This window comes from Mandrillus leucophaeus, unplaced genomic scaffold (assembly GCF_000951045.1).
Source record: "Mandrillus leucophaeus isolate KB7577 unplaced genomic scaffold, Mleu.le_1.0 Scaffold86, whole genome shotgun sequence".
In the NCBI taxonomy this organism is placed as follows: Eukaryota; Metazoa; Chordata; class Mammalia; order Primates; family Cercopithecidae; genus Mandrillus; species Mandrillus leucophaeus.
The window spans coordinates 4,237,798-4,256,314 of record NW_012109363.1 but is presented as its reverse complement, the minus strand read 5'-3'; the positions used below and the strand labels follow the sequence as shown (position 1 = coordinate 4,256,314).

At 41.9% G+C, this 18,517-nt stretch overlaps 1 protein-coding gene across 1 annotated transcript; it reads left to right on the top strand.

Moving 5' to 3' along the window:
- Window positions 1-12,006: 12,006 nt before the first annotated feature.
- Window positions 12,007-18,152, top strand: NEFL (neurofilament, light polypeptide). The gene is made up of 4 exons (XM_011968838.1): window positions 12,007-13,643; window positions 14,811-14,935; window positions 15,317-15,636; window positions 16,145-18,152. The coding sequence occupies exons 1-4, from the start codon at window positions 12,600-12,602 to the stop codon at window positions 16,285-16,287; spliced, it is 1,632 nt and encodes a 543-aa protein (XP_011824228.1). The 5' UTR covers window positions 12,007-12,599; the 3' UTR covers window positions 16,288-18,152.
- Window positions 18,153-18,517: the final 365 nt, after the last annotated feature.

The window sequence follows — 18,517 nt, the reverse complement described above, 5'->3', positions numbered from 1 at the left end:
GTTTTATTTTATTATTTTATTTTATTTTGAGACAGAGTCTGGCTCTGTTGCCCAGGCTGGAGTGCAACAGTTTGATCATGGTTCACTGCAACCTCCACCTCCTGAGCTCAGGTGATCCTCCTGCCTCAGCCTCCCGAGTAGCTGGGACTACAGGTGTGTACCACTATGCCTGGCTAATTTTTGTATTTGTTGGTTGGTGGAGGCGGGGTTTCACCACGTTGTCCAGGCTGGTCTCAAGTTCCTGGGCTCAAATGATCTGCTCGCCTTGGACTCTCAAAGTGCTGGCATTACAGGCATGGGCCACCATACCTGGCTCCAGTGTATTTTAAGTATAGGTATTCTAAAATAAAATTGTGAAATTAGGCTTGGTGTGGTGGCTCATGTCTGTAATCCCAACACTGGGAGGCTAAGGCAGTAGGATTGCTTGAGGCTAGCAGTTTGAGAACAGCCTGGGCAATATAGTGAGACCCCTGTCTCTACAAAAAATAAAAATCTTAGTCAGGCATGGTGGTGCATGCCTATAGTCCCAGCTACTTGGGAGGCTGAGGTGGGAGGATCCCTTAAGTCCAGGAGTTTGCGGTTACAGTGAACTATGATCATGCCACTGCATTTCAGCCTGGGTGACAGAGTGAGACCTCATCTTTTCGACATATCAAATGGAACCTAAATATAATACCAACATTTACCTATCATCATCCAATTGACATATGCATGAATAAGCTCTTCTTCAGCCTTCACAAATTTTATACTTCCTTTTTCTCCTTGAACTCTTATTTCTATTACTCTTCCCTACATTGTTTTACCTTTAACATATTTTACGTTTGCAAATCTTTTGTGCAAAACAGGACCTTATAAATTTTATTAAGCAATTATTAAAATAAAAATAAACTTTTCTTTTTTCCAGATATGCCCGCATACACACGTACTATAAAATTACTGAGAAACATAGTTTACAAAAATAAGTATGTAAGCATACAAGTATACAAATAAATATATATAAGTATACAGGAATGCAAGTTTTATATTAAGTTACAGCAATGTCACTCAATATTTGAAATGTTTCCAAATTTTAAACCAAAAAGCACATGTTGACCTATTATAAAATGCATTTATTTATTTATTTATTTATTTTTATTTATTTTAGAGACAGAGTGTTACTGGTTGCAACACGGTCGCACAATCATAGCTCACTGTAGCTTCAAACTCTTGGGCTCAATCCATTCTCTTCCCTCAGCTTACAGAGTAGCTGAGACTACAGGCACACCGCAACATTAGGCTGTTAATTTTTTTTTTTCTGTAGAGATGGGGTCTTGCTATATTGTCGAGGCTGGTCACAAACTCCTGATCTCAAGTGATTTACCTGCCTAAGCCTCCCAAAGTGCTGGGATTACAGGCATGAGCCACCATGCCCAGTCCTGTAGAAATACTTTCATGATCAGAGGATTAATTGATTAAATACTCCTTTGAATTTGTTAAAAGCTGAGAATTGGGAAGCACTTAGCTTGCATAGGAATTTCTCTCTAGCTTATTAAAGTAAGTTACTCCATTTCTGGGAAATACACAAGAAGAGGCTTTACCAAGTCTTATAAATGACCCTTAGTTACACCTAGGGTATAAAGATACTTTATTTAACCCATTAGACTTAAAACAATTGGAATAAGAATACTTTTAATTTCAATGCATCTTTATCAATGCAATATTACAAAATTATTTTCTTATGTGACTTAAATGCATTTTTGTCAAAATCTTACTGTTGAAGATTTACCTCGTTCACTTTAGGGTAGAGGTGGGAAGGAGAATATGTGCAAGTTTGAAAACAGATTGATTTTACAAAAAAACTACATGTGGCGATGGGAGATCTAGTAATAGATTCCCTTTGTACTATCTACGCCTGTGAACCCCTTAGAAAGACCTCCAGTCTCCCCAGGGGAACATATGGCCCAGTTTAAAGACAGTTGCTCTTGGTTAGTGGCAGAACTAGGTCTAGAATGGACACCTCAACGTCAAATCCAGTACCATTTCTACCCTTCATGCTATTCCCAAAACTGTATAGACTTTCACAATTATACACAGAGCAACATGACATCCATAACATTTAGTTGTCAGGTAAAGATGCTGTGCATTTGGCTGGCTTCAGTGACACTTTTTCTTTTTTGAAGTAAGAGCAGGCTCATCACTCAACCTCTAGGATGTGTCATCATAGTAACACCTAGAGATTGTTGGCGTGTCCTCTCTCTAAACCCCAGGCTCCACCATCTGCTATTCCCTGGACTTTGCGGACCAATTTATAGGTTACTTTCTTCAAAGGGAAATCAGCAACACACACATTTTAGGAAGAGTTAAAGAACCAAAGACTTAGAGAGTAGGGATTGGGAGAGAGACTATTCAATTCCTCATGCTTGGGTTTGAGTCTTAGATGAGAAAGGTGAATGGATCTGAATACATGCTCTTTCTATACTTAATCTGAAAGCGAGAGTAAGAGAAGCATCTGCTTTTCTCCCCTTTCATTCATAATGAACCCATGAAAAGAAAAAAAAAATGGAAGAAGGAAAGTGAATATTGTTGTGTTACATGAATGGAAACCAATTCAACTGATTAATATTCAGCTGTTTATTACTTAGCCTAACTCTGTAGGAAAGATGAGTTCAATGCAAATAAGCAAATATATGTTCTCCAAAGCTTCAGTTAGTAGCTCTCTTTCTTCCCTCAAAAATCTCATTCTGCTGGCTCTTGCTCATAATTTGTCTTTTTGACTCATCTCCAAACTACGATATTAGCAAGTCTCGGTTTGGGGACAAATGCTATGCTTTTAAGCTCTCATTCATGATCACTGCAGGATAGGAATACTCCTTGGCCCTAGCTTGTTCAGTACTTTAAACCTTTTTAGTCCTTTTGAATCAGAGACTCTCAGCTTGGCAGACGACCAGAGGGGCCATCTAGGGTCAAGGCCGGCTCAGAGGTGAAGCACTATTTTTTTTTTTCCTTCTAAAATGCTCTTGCCTGGTGCTTGGAGCAGTTCCTTCCACCTTTGGACAGCTCTGAAAGTTACATGCAACTGAGCCTTCTCTCCCTATAGCTTTCATCCATTTGTACACTGGAGAGTGTTAAAACAGAGCTATGGGCTTTACTTAAGTAATCTTTCTAAATTTCATTTTGGGAACTAATTTGGAAGGCAATTTTAATTTGGATAGCTTCTAAAGTAAGTATTAATCAGTGTAATGGGCAAAAACTGTTTTGGCCTGAGAAAGAAAAAAACACTTTGCAAATTGAAATATGTAAGGCCTATTCAAAAGCACATCTGTTTTCCTAATGTGATTTGTTGGTGCAGTTTATTAGATTTGTAGGATGAAGTGATCCTGAAAGGTGCAGGGAATCTTTGTTAGTGTGTGTGTGTGTGTTTTTTTTTCTCTTCCAGATAATATAATAACAAAAGGAATTGCCAGTTAGCAATAAGGCATTGGACTTGTATCTGGAGAGAGACGCTCTAATGCAGTTTGGCTCTTGTAAGTTATTTTAGTGATGGATGTCTAATTTTGCAGGCTGCTAATAAAGCAGAGTGTAGACTTATTTGGCTTCTGTCTGTGCTGCTCTGCCCAAAAGACGATTATATGGATGAGTGATGTGATTTCAGCGTTCTTGACTCTGATTATTGCAGTGGGTTTTTTTTTTGCATTAATATTCAAATTTAAATTTTGTAGGAGAAATAAAAAAGAGTGAGAGATCTTATTTGCATATCACATCTCAAGAATCTTGTACTTTGGTCATAGCAGGAAGTGTGAGAATTCAGCTGGACCGTCTCCTCTCTGTGTGACTTTGAACAATATTCATTAACTCTCTGAATTTCCCTTTCCTCATTGTAAAGTGAAAATAATGCTTACCTTAGTAGGGTTCTGTGAGGGCTTAATGACATAATATGGCAGAGTTCCTTTGGCATACTGTTAGTTGAAACCTTCATTATTACATCTTTGAAATGAACACGATTTTAATACCCAATTCATTGGGACTTTGTGATGATTAAATGAAATTATCCAAGCAAATGACTTTGCACGGTGCTTGACATAAAGATACTATTAATATTATTGCACATAATTATGCTTAATGAATGCAAATTCCCCTTTCCCTTATCCTCTTAACTTACAGGATTATGATTTCATTTTCCATCAATCCTCCTTAGGTTTAATTACCTGATATGTGGGTTATTCTGCCATTTTGCTTCTACTCTTTCTATTTCCTACTCCCTATGGCCTTTTCCTGGCTGCCTAGCACCTTGCTGGAGTACGTAAGAGTTGAAAACGAGCTTGAATGAATGCCTGTCAATGTACAGATTATTTTTTTTCCAAGATACAGGGTCTTGCTCTGTTGCCCAGGATGGAGTGCAGTGGCACATTCATAGCTCACTGCAGCCTCAAACTCCTGAGCTCAAGCAATCCTCCTACCTTCAGAGTAGATAGGAGTAAGGCACAAGTGCCACCATGCCTGGCTTTTGTACAGAATTTCTTTGGCCAAACGTCAGGTGGGGAAAGACACCCCAAAATAAAGCTTTAGTGTTCTCCCTTGATTTAAATATGTCAAGGATTAATTGACTGACATATGAATTATAGCTTAGTCAATCATACAATGGAAGTAGAGGCCTTTGCTTTAGGTACGGCAGACTCGAAGTCTATGAGGAATATTCTGCTTCCAGCCCCATCACCATTCCGGCTTCTTCTCTGACTGTCCACTTCATCCTGGAAGTGTTGAGTCTCCTTTTTCCCTTGTTGCCCCATGCTCACTGCTCAAGGTCCTCAAGATTTCCCCTCTTTTTTTTTTTTTTTTTTTCTCTCTCAAAACTATTATCAGCCTAGTCAATCTTAGATAGAAAGCTTAGGTATGTCAGCTTTAGCCCTTACCTTTTCCACTGATATTGGCATATTAACAATGATTGAAGGTAAAGAGATGAAGCTCTGATTAGGTAGTTACGCATCAAGTATCCGATCAGAAAGTGAGCAGCAACTGGGACTTCCCTGTCTTTCTGGAATTGTACCATGAAAGGATCCAAAAAAAGGATTGACCTTGTACATGTACTTATAAAACTGAAAGATTTAGGGGGAAATTCCCAGTGAATTTGATGACACAAAAGCTGGATTATAGTCGTGGCTCCACTGCTTATAGGAGATATAGTTTGGGGTGCATCCCTTGCTTCTCCAGCCCTCTCACCATACTCATACATCCTGTGAGGATGGTGACATCTGCAAAATTTGCAGAAGCCTCAAAGGATTGCTACAGGGAACCAGTGATACAACTCATGAATGCTTGGGAAACCTCAACTCCCCATTTAAACATCATGACATCATCTCTGTTATGTGAGGATGCCATGGGAATCACATGGAAAAGAAATTTAAGTGTGAAAGTGAAAGTGAAAAACCAAAGCTCATTTCTGGACATCAATGCCTCTGCTTCCCTAGAAATTTCTGCTCTGTTCAGAAGTCGTGCCCAATGGCTGCAGTGCAGGGTATAGAAAGAAGATAATGCACTTTACAGAAGGATAACCAAAGCCGTCAAAGGTTAAGGCCTGACAAAGAAGCAAGTGAAGGTCTTGACTGGAAGACATTTAAACACTTTCCATTCCCAAGAGTCTATGACACACAGCGTATAAAGCACATTGCTGATGTATTAAGTTAAAAAAATTGGCAATTGGCATATTCATTCATTATCAAACTTTACCTAAAGTCAAAAGATTTAAAATGATTTCAGCAGGTTTGAAAAATGGACTGGAAGTATTTATATTAAAGATTAGATTTAAAGAAAATAAAGGAAAGTTATATTTTAGATTTCTTAGAAAGCCACAGTATAAATCATTTTCAATGTTTAATAAAAGTCAATGCAAATTCAATATGAGGCAGCAATGTAAGATTGCTAAACATTTTTAATACATGATGAAGATGAACTAATAGAAATATTAATATGGTAACTACTCATCTTTAGAGCAAAAATAAGAACATCCACTTCATAGAGCAGCTCTGAGAATTAAATACAATACCTTCAAAGCATCTGGCATAGTAACCAGCCATGGACGCAGAAATGTTGATTCAAGCCCACAGTCGCTGCTCCCTTTTCTAAAATCATAGCAGTTATTGCTTGTACTATTTTATTCTTCCTTCTGACATCTCCTAGATTTCTTTTATTATTTAACTTTTGCATAGTTCTTTCAAATTCCATGTGCATTTTTTTCTGCTTAGCTATTTTAACATGATTTGTTATACATTTATATTTATAAATTTTTAAATTATATTTATTTTGATAATGATATGTAATCTATAAATGGGTATATACACATTCGGTTTCATTTTCTTCTTTTGATGTAAAATTTACATTTAATAAAATGCACAAATCTTGGTACATCCTATGCATCTTGACAAATGGATACATCTGCACAATTCAAACTTCTCAAGACACATAAAAATACCACCACCCCAGAAAGTTCCCTTGTGCCTCCTCCCAGTCATTCCCTACTCCACACTTCCTGAAGAAAACACTGTTCTGATATTTTTTCCACCATACATTAGTTTGCCTGTCCTAGAATTTTATATAAATGTAATTATACAACATGTATACTTTATCTAAGCCTTCTTTCACTCAGTATCAGTACATTGTTTTTGAAATTTATCCATGTTGTATGTAGCAGTAGTTGGTTTCTTATTATTGTATTCAGATATTTTTCAAGGCCTTCAAAGACTGGGACTGGGCTAAAACTCCCTGCATCTCCCATGACACTTGTACAGGATCCTGTACCTTGTAAGTGTTCAGTTAACATTTGGTGAGTCAATGGATGAATGAACATTTGAGTTATATAATCAATCAATAAGCCATTTAGACACGATCAAGTTTTGCTTTTCTTATTCGGACAGTCTTTTTCATGTTCAACTTACCACACACCGGCGTTACATATCCTGGCTTCAGAAGCCTGCCTCCTTTACTGTAGGAATCCAGGGATCCGCCCATATGCAATTCTGCAGCCTTTGCTGCATTCATGCAGCAATGAAGTACTGGCGAGAAACTGAACTCCTGCCCTGGACAGCATCCAGCGTGGCTGTGAAAGAGCCAACCTCGGGGCTTTGTCTCTTGCAGACAGAAATGCTTATCCTCTATCTTTGCAAACATTAAAGCTCACATTCCTCCCGTTGATTTATTAAACCACTGTAAAGGTCAGCAAAGAAATTCAAGTGCTGCATGGAATATATATATATATATATATATATATATGTGTGTGTGTGTGTGTGTGTGTGTGTGTGTGTGTGTGTGTATGTGTGTGTGTGTGTGTGTGTATATATATATATATTTTGTGGCTGATTAGTGCCCGAATTGTAGAAGCAGCATGTATTTCCTTGCACTCGGGAAAGCATAACTGAACAAACAGGGTTAGTACTGTCGGCTCTAACTGATATCCCTGTGACCTGCCTGAAATGGCCGTCCCCAGTGTAACCCTCTTACCTCTGAGTCTGGTGACTATGATTAAGGACAAGGCATAGTAGAGCAGGCCTCTGGGAAGAAAACACATTACCTCGGCTAGTTTTTCTGGAGCGAGCATTTAGGGGTTTGAACCTATCACTATCATTTCTGCTTGGACAATGGTGAGTTCCCATCATTTCTCATGCTGCACGTGTTCTGAATATAAACGTGCTTTCCATCCTTAATCTATTCAAATGACATTCTCATTCCTGCTGCAATCTAAATCTTATATAGCCACATAGCATACTTTATGATGTATCACTTCAAAACGTGGTGCTGTAAAATAGGCATACTTGATATTAAAATGGGAAAAGTTTTCTTTCAAACAAACATATTTCCCAAGAGATGAAGGAGATTCATGCATAATTCCTGTGGTGAGCTAAATATACAAAGAAATAAACTGGCTACAAGAAACAGAGATGAAAGATCTTTGTGGTTTCAACAAGCTATATATTTCTATTGACTTTATTCATGCTGCTTTTGAGAAAGTTAAAGACTTGCAGAAAGCATTATAAACTCCAATAATGAGGTGTTCGGTGCCAGCGTTTTTTTTCTTTTATTCCTTAGAGCAATTTTTAAGGTCACATTTCCAAAGAAAACCCATTTACAAGTGTGGAAAATGAAGATACTATAATTAGAAAAAAAATGTGGAAGTCATGGTGTGACTATTTTAAAGAGTTAGGTCAGCTAATTTGCATTTCAGCTTATTAATTCCTGAAAGGGTGTTTTGTAAATTGATGTTTAGCGTTGTATCTACAATGTTACAATGCCAGTTACGTGTCATGTTCCACTGGCCGCACCCATTTTATTTTACATGGGGATATTTGAGAAACCTACAACAATCATGTAGTTTTTTGCTGCCACTAGCTGCCCAAATAGAGCACGCTCATTAATGGTTTCCTCATGGTGCAGAAGAGTGCAATTGGTGTCCCCAAAGCAGGAGAGGTTTATTATATGCACGCTAAACTCTGCAGATGGCAGACTTCGCTTATCAAAGTCCACAGAGACATAAGGAAGCAGTAAATGTCAATGGCTGCAGTTTGTGGAATGAGTAGAACCTTCAGTCTGGAAAGCACGTAGAGCTTAGGTTTGAAGGAGCTGTGTGAGTTGGCAAATTACTTACTTCTCTGGGCCTCAGCTGTTTGCTCTGAATAATAGTAAACATCCCCAGGTGATCTTGTCATTATTCAATACAAGACAGCAAATGCGTGTTATATAGTAGGTATCTTGCATGAGTTTATTTACTGGGTTTCCTTGCATCCACATGCTGATGCCAGCTTTGGTGACGCTAATGTATCTACCTGGTGGTGAGATGGATGGAGACTCATCTGCTGTTCTTTTTTTTTTTTTTTTTTTTTTTTTTAGACAGAGTCTCACTCTGTCACCCAGGCTGGAGTGCAGTGGTGCGATCTCGGCTCACTGCAACCTCTGCCTCCCAGATTCAAGCAGTTCTCCTGCCTCAGCCTCCCCGAGTAGCTGGGATTACAGGCATGTGCCACCAAGCCCGGCTAATTTTTTTGTATTTCTAGTAGAGACGGGATTTCACCATATTGGCCAGGCTGGTCTCAAACTCCTGACCTTGCGATCTACCTGCCTCCACCTCCCAAAGTGCTGGGATTACAGGCATGAGCCACCGTGCCTGGCCGACTCATCTGCTGTTCTATCCTAGGACTTCTGCCAGAGCTTATTGGTGGTAGGAGAACTTGGCTCCTTTGACCCCTGGACTGAGGCTTTTCATGGGCCCTACTCTATAGCTGACCTTTACAAAAACACATGCCAATATAGAACTTCCTGCTTTCCCAAACAGCTTTAGAATAATAAAATGAAAAGTCATCAGTTGCCAGGTCCTATCTATCTGAAGCTTTCAGACTCTGCTGGCACTGGAGAAGAAGTCAAGTGTTTTCAGTGTTTCTAAAAGAGTTATGCCTTATGGGGTTTTTAAAAATTATTATTAATGTGAAGACATTTACTTTTTAACTAAATGAGCTGGGACAGTTCTTTAGAGGGTTACAGAAGTATTAGGGATAACCAGAGTGGTAGGAATTCTGTTAAAGGGGTCATCAACATACTTCTACATTTTTAATCTCCCAGGAGCACGTTTTGTTGACAGCCCTCAACCAAGTTCAGGTTTGCAGAGAATAAGTTTAAAGGGGAATAAATGCATAAGGGTGTGACAAGACTCAAAAGCCTCCTTCTAAAGAGACTGCAACTCTACTATAAACAGCACTAATCAGAAACACTTATGGCAAGGGAAAGGAAAAGTCAATATATGTATTCTTCCTAAATAGGTTTTCTAAAGTTGCTCACTTTGCTTTGCCACACAAAGCAATGCCATGTGGGCTTTTAGAGCAAAACGCTGGGAAGAGGATTCAAAAAGGAGGATGACTGGACAGAATATTAAAGAAGAGGCAGGCACCTGGCAGAGGAAGACTGAAGGTAGGGTAACCAAAACCCAGACCCAGGCTGGGTTCAGGAGTCCGGCAAAGCAAGGCTGTCATGGAGTATGAGGTGGCCAGGCCAGGAGCTATTAAAAAAGACCAGAGATTGATAAGCCTAAACGCGGTGGATCTGCCCCTTCCCCCACTCTGTGGGCCAGGTTCAGCACAGGAAAGGGTCCCATTCTCACCCTCGGCTCCTGTATTCCTTTTTTCCAGCTATCCAGGGGACGGCAGGCAGCAGGTGCCCCAGTGGTTTCTTCTCTCCGAAGCATCCCCCTGCAGCACCCGCCGCCCCTCTCCTTTCTGGGCAGCCTACTCTGCAGTCAAAGGCTTCAGGGAGGAGCCGCGGAAAAAAGAAAACAAAAGAAAGAAAGAGAAAAAAAAAAAAGAAAAAAAAAACGCTGATGGACTTAAGGTCTGAGGGTGACCTGAAACTCCCGGGAAAGAGAGCTGGCACAAAGTAAATGCATTCATAAATACCTGAGAGTGTGTTTTATGCAGACTCACACACACTGCGTGTGAAACAAGGTGGTTTGCAGGGAGCAGGTTAACAAAACAATCCATTCTGCCACGCTTCATCTACATATGGGTAGTTGGGAGGAGACTCTATGGCTTATCTAGGTCCTTGCTGCACCCCCCGCCCCCACAGAAGCCTATTCCACTCTTGAATTTGATGAGTGAAAAGACCAAGGATAGGTAGGCTATGAAAAGTCAACAGAGTAAGTAACCTACCAAGTCTGCCAGGGACAAACAATATTCAGGACAGCCTCATGACCTTAGGCTTGAAGTCTAGAATATATGGACATGGATGGTCCTCTGAGATCACTTAGTCTTGATAGATTTAAACTACTAATCTCAATATTTCTGAATTTGCATTATTTGCGACAACAGACATTGTTTAGAAACCCAAGGAAAGTTATCTGCTGCAGTCTTTCTATCATGAGGACGGTGGGCTATCACAATCAAAGGTTTTTTTTGGGGGGGGGTCAGAAAGGGCCTCCCCCCCGATCCTTTCCTCGGGAGAGGAGTGAAATGTCTCCAGAAGCAACTGCACCGCTGCAAGTACTTCACCCTCCAAGTATCACAGGGGAAGCCATTCCGGCTTCTCTATTTGAAAACAGTTACCATATTTCCCCTCAGTTTGCCTCTTTAAAAAAACATAAGTTGCACATCAAATGCTGCGATATACAAACAAAACAAAAACTAAATGCTTGCTTAGATAAATCTTAGGTGTTTCCCGTAAATCTCTGCAATCCCTCCATGAAACCCGGGGGACTCCTAACATCACGCATGTGAAAATGCCCTGCAAACCGCATGGCTGTATCCACGTGCGCTACAGCGTGCACCAGTTTCAGGTATCTGGGTGCTTCCTGAAGGAAATCCATGCAATCCTGACTGCATCTGTTTTCGGGTTATTACAGTGTATCGGGGGAAGAATCACGCGGCTATAGCTATTTTCTATCTGTTCCTCAACAAGCCTGGGTGCGGAGCTCTCCTCCCCTGAGACCACACCCGGCGCTCAGGGCTGGCCGCAGCGGCTTCCCTGAAAATCAGCCACCTGCAAGGCTTGTCGAAATCATCAGGTTGTGAGCTACACATGTGTAAAAAGACGGAAGCGGACTTTAAACGTGCTGCGGTTGGTGGAAGCAAGCAGGAATTTAGCTTGGTGAGGATCCAGGCACCTTGAAGCTCCCCGCCGCGGAGCGCGCGGCTGCCTCAGCAAGTCAGTCTCCGTGTTAGCTTCCAACTCTTTCTCTGCCCTTCGCCACCCACACACTGCAACACGTTAAAAGCATCCGCGGCTTCATTCCCAATTAAGAAATGTGAAAATCTAGAAACACCAACAGGCGGATTAACTGCTCTAAAGGTTTAGAAATGCTAAACCAACACCTGCAGTAGTGCCGCAGTTTCACGAGTGTGTGTGTGTGTGCGCGCGCCCGCGCGCACTCGCGCGCACATTCCCTATATGTTGAGAAGCAGCGCATTGAAGAAAAAGAAAAAAAATCAGGAGAAAGAAAATGAATTGCAGAAAGTGCCAGAAAACTGGAAAGAAATTAAAACTTCTCCATACATACTGCATACACACAACCTAGCCTATTTATTTGTATGTAAAATCCCCTAGCGGCACTATCACCATATACACCAAGGGGAATAATTAAGGAGGTCCCTGGTGAGAAAAGGGAGAGTTGGGGGGACAGGGTGTGTGCGAGGTGCCGGGATACCGAAAACTCGAGTGTCAAAAGGGAGCAAGAACCTGTTTTGGGGACACTTAAGGATCCAAGTGTCACGGGGTCTGGGCGATGTAGAACGGGAGGGGCTGCGTGGGTGGGCACAGAAGGGAAATGAGTAAGGGGGCATGGGATCTCTGAGAAAATCAGGGGCCTCTGAGCAAAGTGGAAAGGACGAGCGCCGCAGCTACCCTGGCCGTAGCTCGCCCCCGCCTTCCCTTTTGCGCAGAATCCTTGCCTTGGTTGCAGCAGCGCGCTGCCCCCACTGGCCGGCGCGCAGTGATCGATCGCAGGCTGCGTCAGGAGCCTGCCGGCGTATAAATAGGGGTGGCAGGACGGCGCCTAGCCGCACACAGCCATACATCCTCCCACTTCCCTCTCTCCCCTGTCCTCTCTCTCCGGGCTCCCACCGCCGCCGCGGGCCGGGGAGCCACCGGCCGCCACCATGAGTTCCTTCAGCTACGAGCCGTACTACTCGACCTCCTACAAGCGGCGCTACGTGGAGACGCCCCGAGTGCACATCTCCAGCGTGCGCAGCGGCTACAGCACCGCGCGCTCCGCTTACTCCAGCTACTCGGCGCCGGTGTCTTCCTCGCTGTCCGTGCGCCGCAGCTACTCGTCCAGCTCTGGATCGTTGATGCCCAGCCTGGAGAACCTCGACCTGAGCCAGGTAGCCGCCATCAGCAACGACCTCAAGTCGATCCGCACGCAGGAGAAGGCGCAGCTCCAGGACCTCAATGACCGCTTCGCCAGCTTCATCGAGCGCGTACACGAGCTGGAGCAGCAGAACAAGGTCCTGGAAGCCGAGCTGCTGGTGCTGCGCCAGAAGCACTCCGAGCCATCCCGCTTCCGGGCGCTGTACGAGCAGGAGATCCGCGACCTGCGCCTGGCGGCGGAAGATGCTACCAACGAGAAGCAGGCGCTCCAGGGCGAGCGCGAAGGGCTGGAAGAGACCCTGCGCAACCTGCAGGCACGCTATGAAGAGGAGGTGCTGAGCCGCGAGGACGCCGAGGGCCGGCTGATGGAAGCGCGCAAAGGCGCCGACGAGGCGGCGCTCGCTCGCGCCGAGCTCGAAAAGCGCATCGACAGCTTGATGGACGAAATCGCTTTTCTGAAGAAAGTGCACGAAGAGGAGATCGCCGAGCTGCAGGCTCAGATCCAGTACGCGCAGATCTCCGTGGAGATGGACGTGTCCAAGCCCGACCTCTCCGCTGCGCTCAAGGACATCCGCGCGCAGTACGAGAAGCTGGCCGCCAAGAACATGCAGAATGCCGAGGAGTGGTTCAAGAGCCGCTTCACCGTGCTGACCGAGAGCGCCGCCAAGAACACTGACGCCGTGCGCGCAGCCAAGGACGAGGTGTCCGAGAGCCGTCGTCTGCTCAAGGCCAAGACCCTGGAGATCGAAGCATGCCGGGGCATGAACGAAGCGCTGGAGAAGCAGCTGCAGGAGCTGGAGGACAAGCAGAACGCCGACATCAGCGCTATGCAGGTGAGGCACCCGCCCGAAACACAAGGGGGCGGGGGACTCGAGCAAGGGGGAGAGTTGGTGCGCCCAGGAAGTGGAGACTAGGGGTGGTGCGGCTGCATGCAGCTCTTAGGGATAGGGCTTGGCTCCTTGGCCACTGTGTGGGAGGGGTGGGGCACTTGGAGGGTGTCAGTGAGGGCACGACTGTAGTCTGGGAGTGTGCTCGGTGCTGCTGCACCCGCGTTCCGCATCAAAGCTGCCCAGCCCCTGTTGGGTGGGGGAGGGGAAGACATGGGAATTGGGCGTTGCCTCCGGCCTGCAGTGAGATCTGCTGTCTACTGACCTGCATTAACTACAAGTTACTTTGCAGCAACTATGGGATCATCTGGTTAATAAATAGTAGAGTGAACAACTCTCAATTAATTCTGAAAGATTACTGTGACCAGCATGCTTTATGACTAGTTTTACCAACCACTCCCTTCCTTTATTTAGTAGGTAGACAGGAAAATAGTCAACATTGTTTTAGGTAGTTAACTAGTGATATTCATAGTAAAGCATTTCTTTAACTTTTTTTTTTTTTTAATGTGTAAAATCTTCTACAACATTTCTGTTTAAACATCTCCATCTTCTGGGGAGTAGAAAAAATAAATTTTTAAAAAGATGTCCATTTTGAAAGATCTCCATCTTCTGGGGAGTAGACATTTTTTTCTTCTTTTGGGAGTAGAAATTTTTTTCCTTTTCTGGGAGTAGAAAAAATAATTTAGATACATAGGAAATATTTTAGAATTTTTTTTTTTTTTTTTTTTTTGACATCTGGCTATTCTCCTATAAAGAAAGGCGTTAGTTTCCTGGCATGTAACCCAGCTAAAGAATAGTTAATCAGTGAATGAGAAACGCAGTTTTTCTATCAACTTAGTTTGTTTGCAGGCATTTTATGATGATCATTAAACAGTATTAAGTAAAGAAATAGAAGAACAGAATTTTCTTCTATCTTTTTTTTCATCTCAGGCTTCATGAACTTGGGTATTTTAGGCAAGAAGGTTTTTAAAAAGATACAGGAAGTTATTCTAGGGGAGATTTTATCACCTTGTGTGCACCTTGATTTTAATCGAAACTAGGCCTTTGCAACTACACTACAGTAAAATAGACGGGATTTGGATTTTTTTTTTTTTAATTTTTGTCTTCAAACAGGACACGATCAACAAATTAGAAAATGAATTGAGGACCACAAAGAGTGAAATGGCACGATACCTAAAAGAATATCAAGACCTCCTCAACGTGAAGATGGCTTTGGATATTGAGATTGCAGCTTACAGGTGAAAACAGAGGGGCAAAGATAGCAGCCATTAAACCTTAGGAAGAAAATCAGATCCCATTTAAAGTTATGTTGGATCAGAAACCTTCAAGAATAGTCCTATTGAAATAATGAAGTGTTAGTTTTTGGCTTCTTCCAAGAAGGTATTTAGATATATAAGAATTTAACCCTGTAATTAGGAGTCCTGTTTTTAGCTTCTCATTACATTTTAAATCTAATAGGATGATTTAATTTTTTTTTCTGGTCTCCATCAAAAAAATCCCCAGGCATTAAGTTTTGATAAATCCCAACCCTGCTCCTGCTTGCCTTTGTCTTTAGGGTGCTCAGAGCAAGTTGTGAAACACAGGTGTTTTTTAACCTCACCTTCTATCTGCATCCCCAGGAAACTCTTGGAAGGTGAGGAGACCCGACTCAGTTTCACCAGCGTGGGAAGCATAACCAGTGGCTACTCCCAGAGCTCCCAGGTCTTTGGCCGATCTGCCTACGGTGGTTTACAGACCAGCTCCTATCTGATGTCCACTCGCTCCTTCCCGTCCTACTACACCAGCCATGTCCAAGAGGAGCAGATTGAAGTGGAGGAAACCATTGAGGCTGCCAAGGCTGAGGAAGCCAAGGATGAGCCCCCCTCTGAAGGAGAAGCCGAGGAGGAGGAGAAGGACAAGGAAGAGGCCGAGGAAGAGGAGGCAGCTGAAGAGGAAGAAGGTATGATAAGAAACAAACCCCTGCAACTTCAAGTGCAAACTGCGTGTGCAGATTTGTTAGGAGGTAGATAAGACAAATGAAGCCTTGCCATATATGACATTAGAATCATAAATAATTTTTCTGTTTGTTCAGCAAACCTTTCCTAAGGCACTTACTCTGAATGAGGTAATTGGTCAAAAATTTCATTTTTTAATATAATCATTTAACACAGCAGGTTGGTGTCCTAAAGAACAAAAATAGATACCAGACACATAATGAAAGAAATATTGAGGTTCAGTCTTAGAGAGGAGCAGAGTTTCCCATACCTAGGAGTGATCTCATTCAATTTAAATATGTGTTCAGTGGCAAATTATTCATGGCAAGCATTGTCTGTTAACATGTGCTTTTGGAGCTGGGAGGTTTTGGTGAGCATTCTGACAATTGTGTTTGCAGATAAAACCTTTGCAGACATGTTTTGACTGGACTGACCCTGGATTTGGATTTTGTACATTTTCTTTTTATGTTAAAGCTGCCAAGGAAGAGTCTGAAGAAGCAAAAGAAGAAGAAGAAGGAGGTGAAGGTGAAGAAGGAGAGGAAACCAAAGAAGCTGAAGAGGAGGAGAAGAAAGTTGAAGGTGCTGGGGAGGAACAAGCAGCTAAGAAGAAAGATTGAACCCCCATTTCCTTAATTATTTCAGGAATAATTCTCCCGAAATCAGGTCAACCCCATCACCAACCAACCAACCAGTTGAGTTCCAGATCCTATGTGAATTAAAAAGTCAATATATGTATAATTCTGAGATGACTTAGGTTGGACATTCAATGTTGTGCTATGAATTTCCTCTTTATGCAGAGTATCTGTTTGCTTGCAGAGTGGCTTTCTGGCTTGCTGCCAGCCTGTGCATGGTCCACGCTTATGAGTTCAGGATCTACGGCAATGTGAATCATTCAGATGTTTACAATAAAAAAACACCACATGAGTAAATGAATTCGCTAATGTTAATGTTAAACTTCATGGAAAAATAGTCTTTTGAACCTTTGGTGGTTAGCAATTAAAGACCCTGAGTTATGTGCAATAAATAGTAAATAAAGTTATACCGAATGATGTATTTTTTTTGCTGTGGTTATTAATTAAAATACCTTAAAGATGGCACCAATATAAAGTATATACCAGTGGACTATTGACCTCCAGTTTTTTAAAAAGTCAAAATTTTAACAATTACCAATGCTTTTTTTTAATTCCTTCTTTGGAAATTCTGAGGGATACAGTTAGGTCGTGATTACTCATGAAATCTCTCCCCACAAAAATGTTACTGATAATAAACATGAGTAAATGAGAAAGTCTATAAATAACAATAGAATTTGCCTCATAACACGGGCTGTGTCAGGTTTTGGGATGGCTTTCTAGGGAGCAATTCTGAAATTATTTGACAGATATACTCTTTATGGTAAATAGGTCATTTCAGAGTCTAGAGTGCTAACCATTACACTATGGAACCAGGATAAATAGGTCATTTCAAACTGATATGTCATAATGCAATATGGATAGAATATGAATCCCATACTTTCATTCCTATAACTGCATTTTAAAATATAGTCTAAATGTCATGGGCAGAGGTTAAAACCTGAGAACATGGTACAATAAGAAGGAATAATTTTTTATCTACATATAATTTCAGGAGAAGGGATTAAAACTACCAAAGGTTATTTGCCACTCCACTGCAAACATGTTGCCTGCAATCCTGCGCTCATGATTTAGTGTTTGTTAAGCGTAATTCTGTTGCCTCAAGTAAATAGCATTTGATGCCACACATTTTTAAACCTGTAAAAGCTACAGACACAAGTAATGAAATTACGAGTCACTTAAGGGGGGAGGTAATATGCTTGTATGTTACATTGACATTGCTCTGCATGTCTCTATTGGGAAATATTTGGATTTCAATGATAGCTTGACTGGTTGGACATTGCATCAAATACACACCCCATCTGTCCTCTCTGTCCATTGTAAAGTTATGAACGCTCTTGCACTTGCATTTGATGTGGAATAAATATAGATGATATTACTGAGTATCTGCTATTCTGCCTTTGTTCTAAAACAATTGCTTTGTCAGCTAATTTCATTCAATATTTGTTTTTTAGACGATCTTTATAAGTTATGAATTTAAACTGAAACCAAAGTGGTCTCCATTAAAGTTACTTAATCCCTTTGTACTACCTATTTCTAGTTAAATATAGGTTGCTGTGCAAATAGGTAAAGTGCTTCTTTGTCATGATGGTATGGATTGAAACTATGAAGGCTCTCAGTGTATTGGCTTCTGTAAAGATGAGGTGTCTCCTCAGAAACAAAGCTTTCCACATTTCTGCTTACTAGACCTGGGATGATGTACATGGCAAGTCTCAAACAGATGCAAGCTACATGCAAAAAGTAACTTTAGCCAAATGGAAATAACTGGATGCTTTGAGAATTACTTGGTTGAAGTAAGGAAACTGTACCATACTCTATCCTGTGTGCCATAATAAAATAGTAAAAAACCTAAATTGAGTTTCAAGTCTTTTTTAACATTTCCCCAAATTTGGTACTGTGGTCAGTGCCACTTTTCTCTCTCCTCCCCCTGAACCTGCAGTTCTCTGTCAGTATTCCCTCTCCTAATGAATGACCCCCTCTCTATAATCATCTGATTCCATTAAACAGACTCCTTGAATAACATCCTACCTCCCATTACCTCTCCTCTACCCCTCTAGACTAACCTGTCACTGAGTTACAGTGAGAACACCTCTATGTCTTAAATCCTTCCACATCTTTCAGTTGATGCTGCCATCACTCTAACTCTCCTCCCAGGGCCTACTCTTGGTCTCCTTCAATTAACATCCTATAGCAGGCTAATCTTTTAAAAAGCAAATTT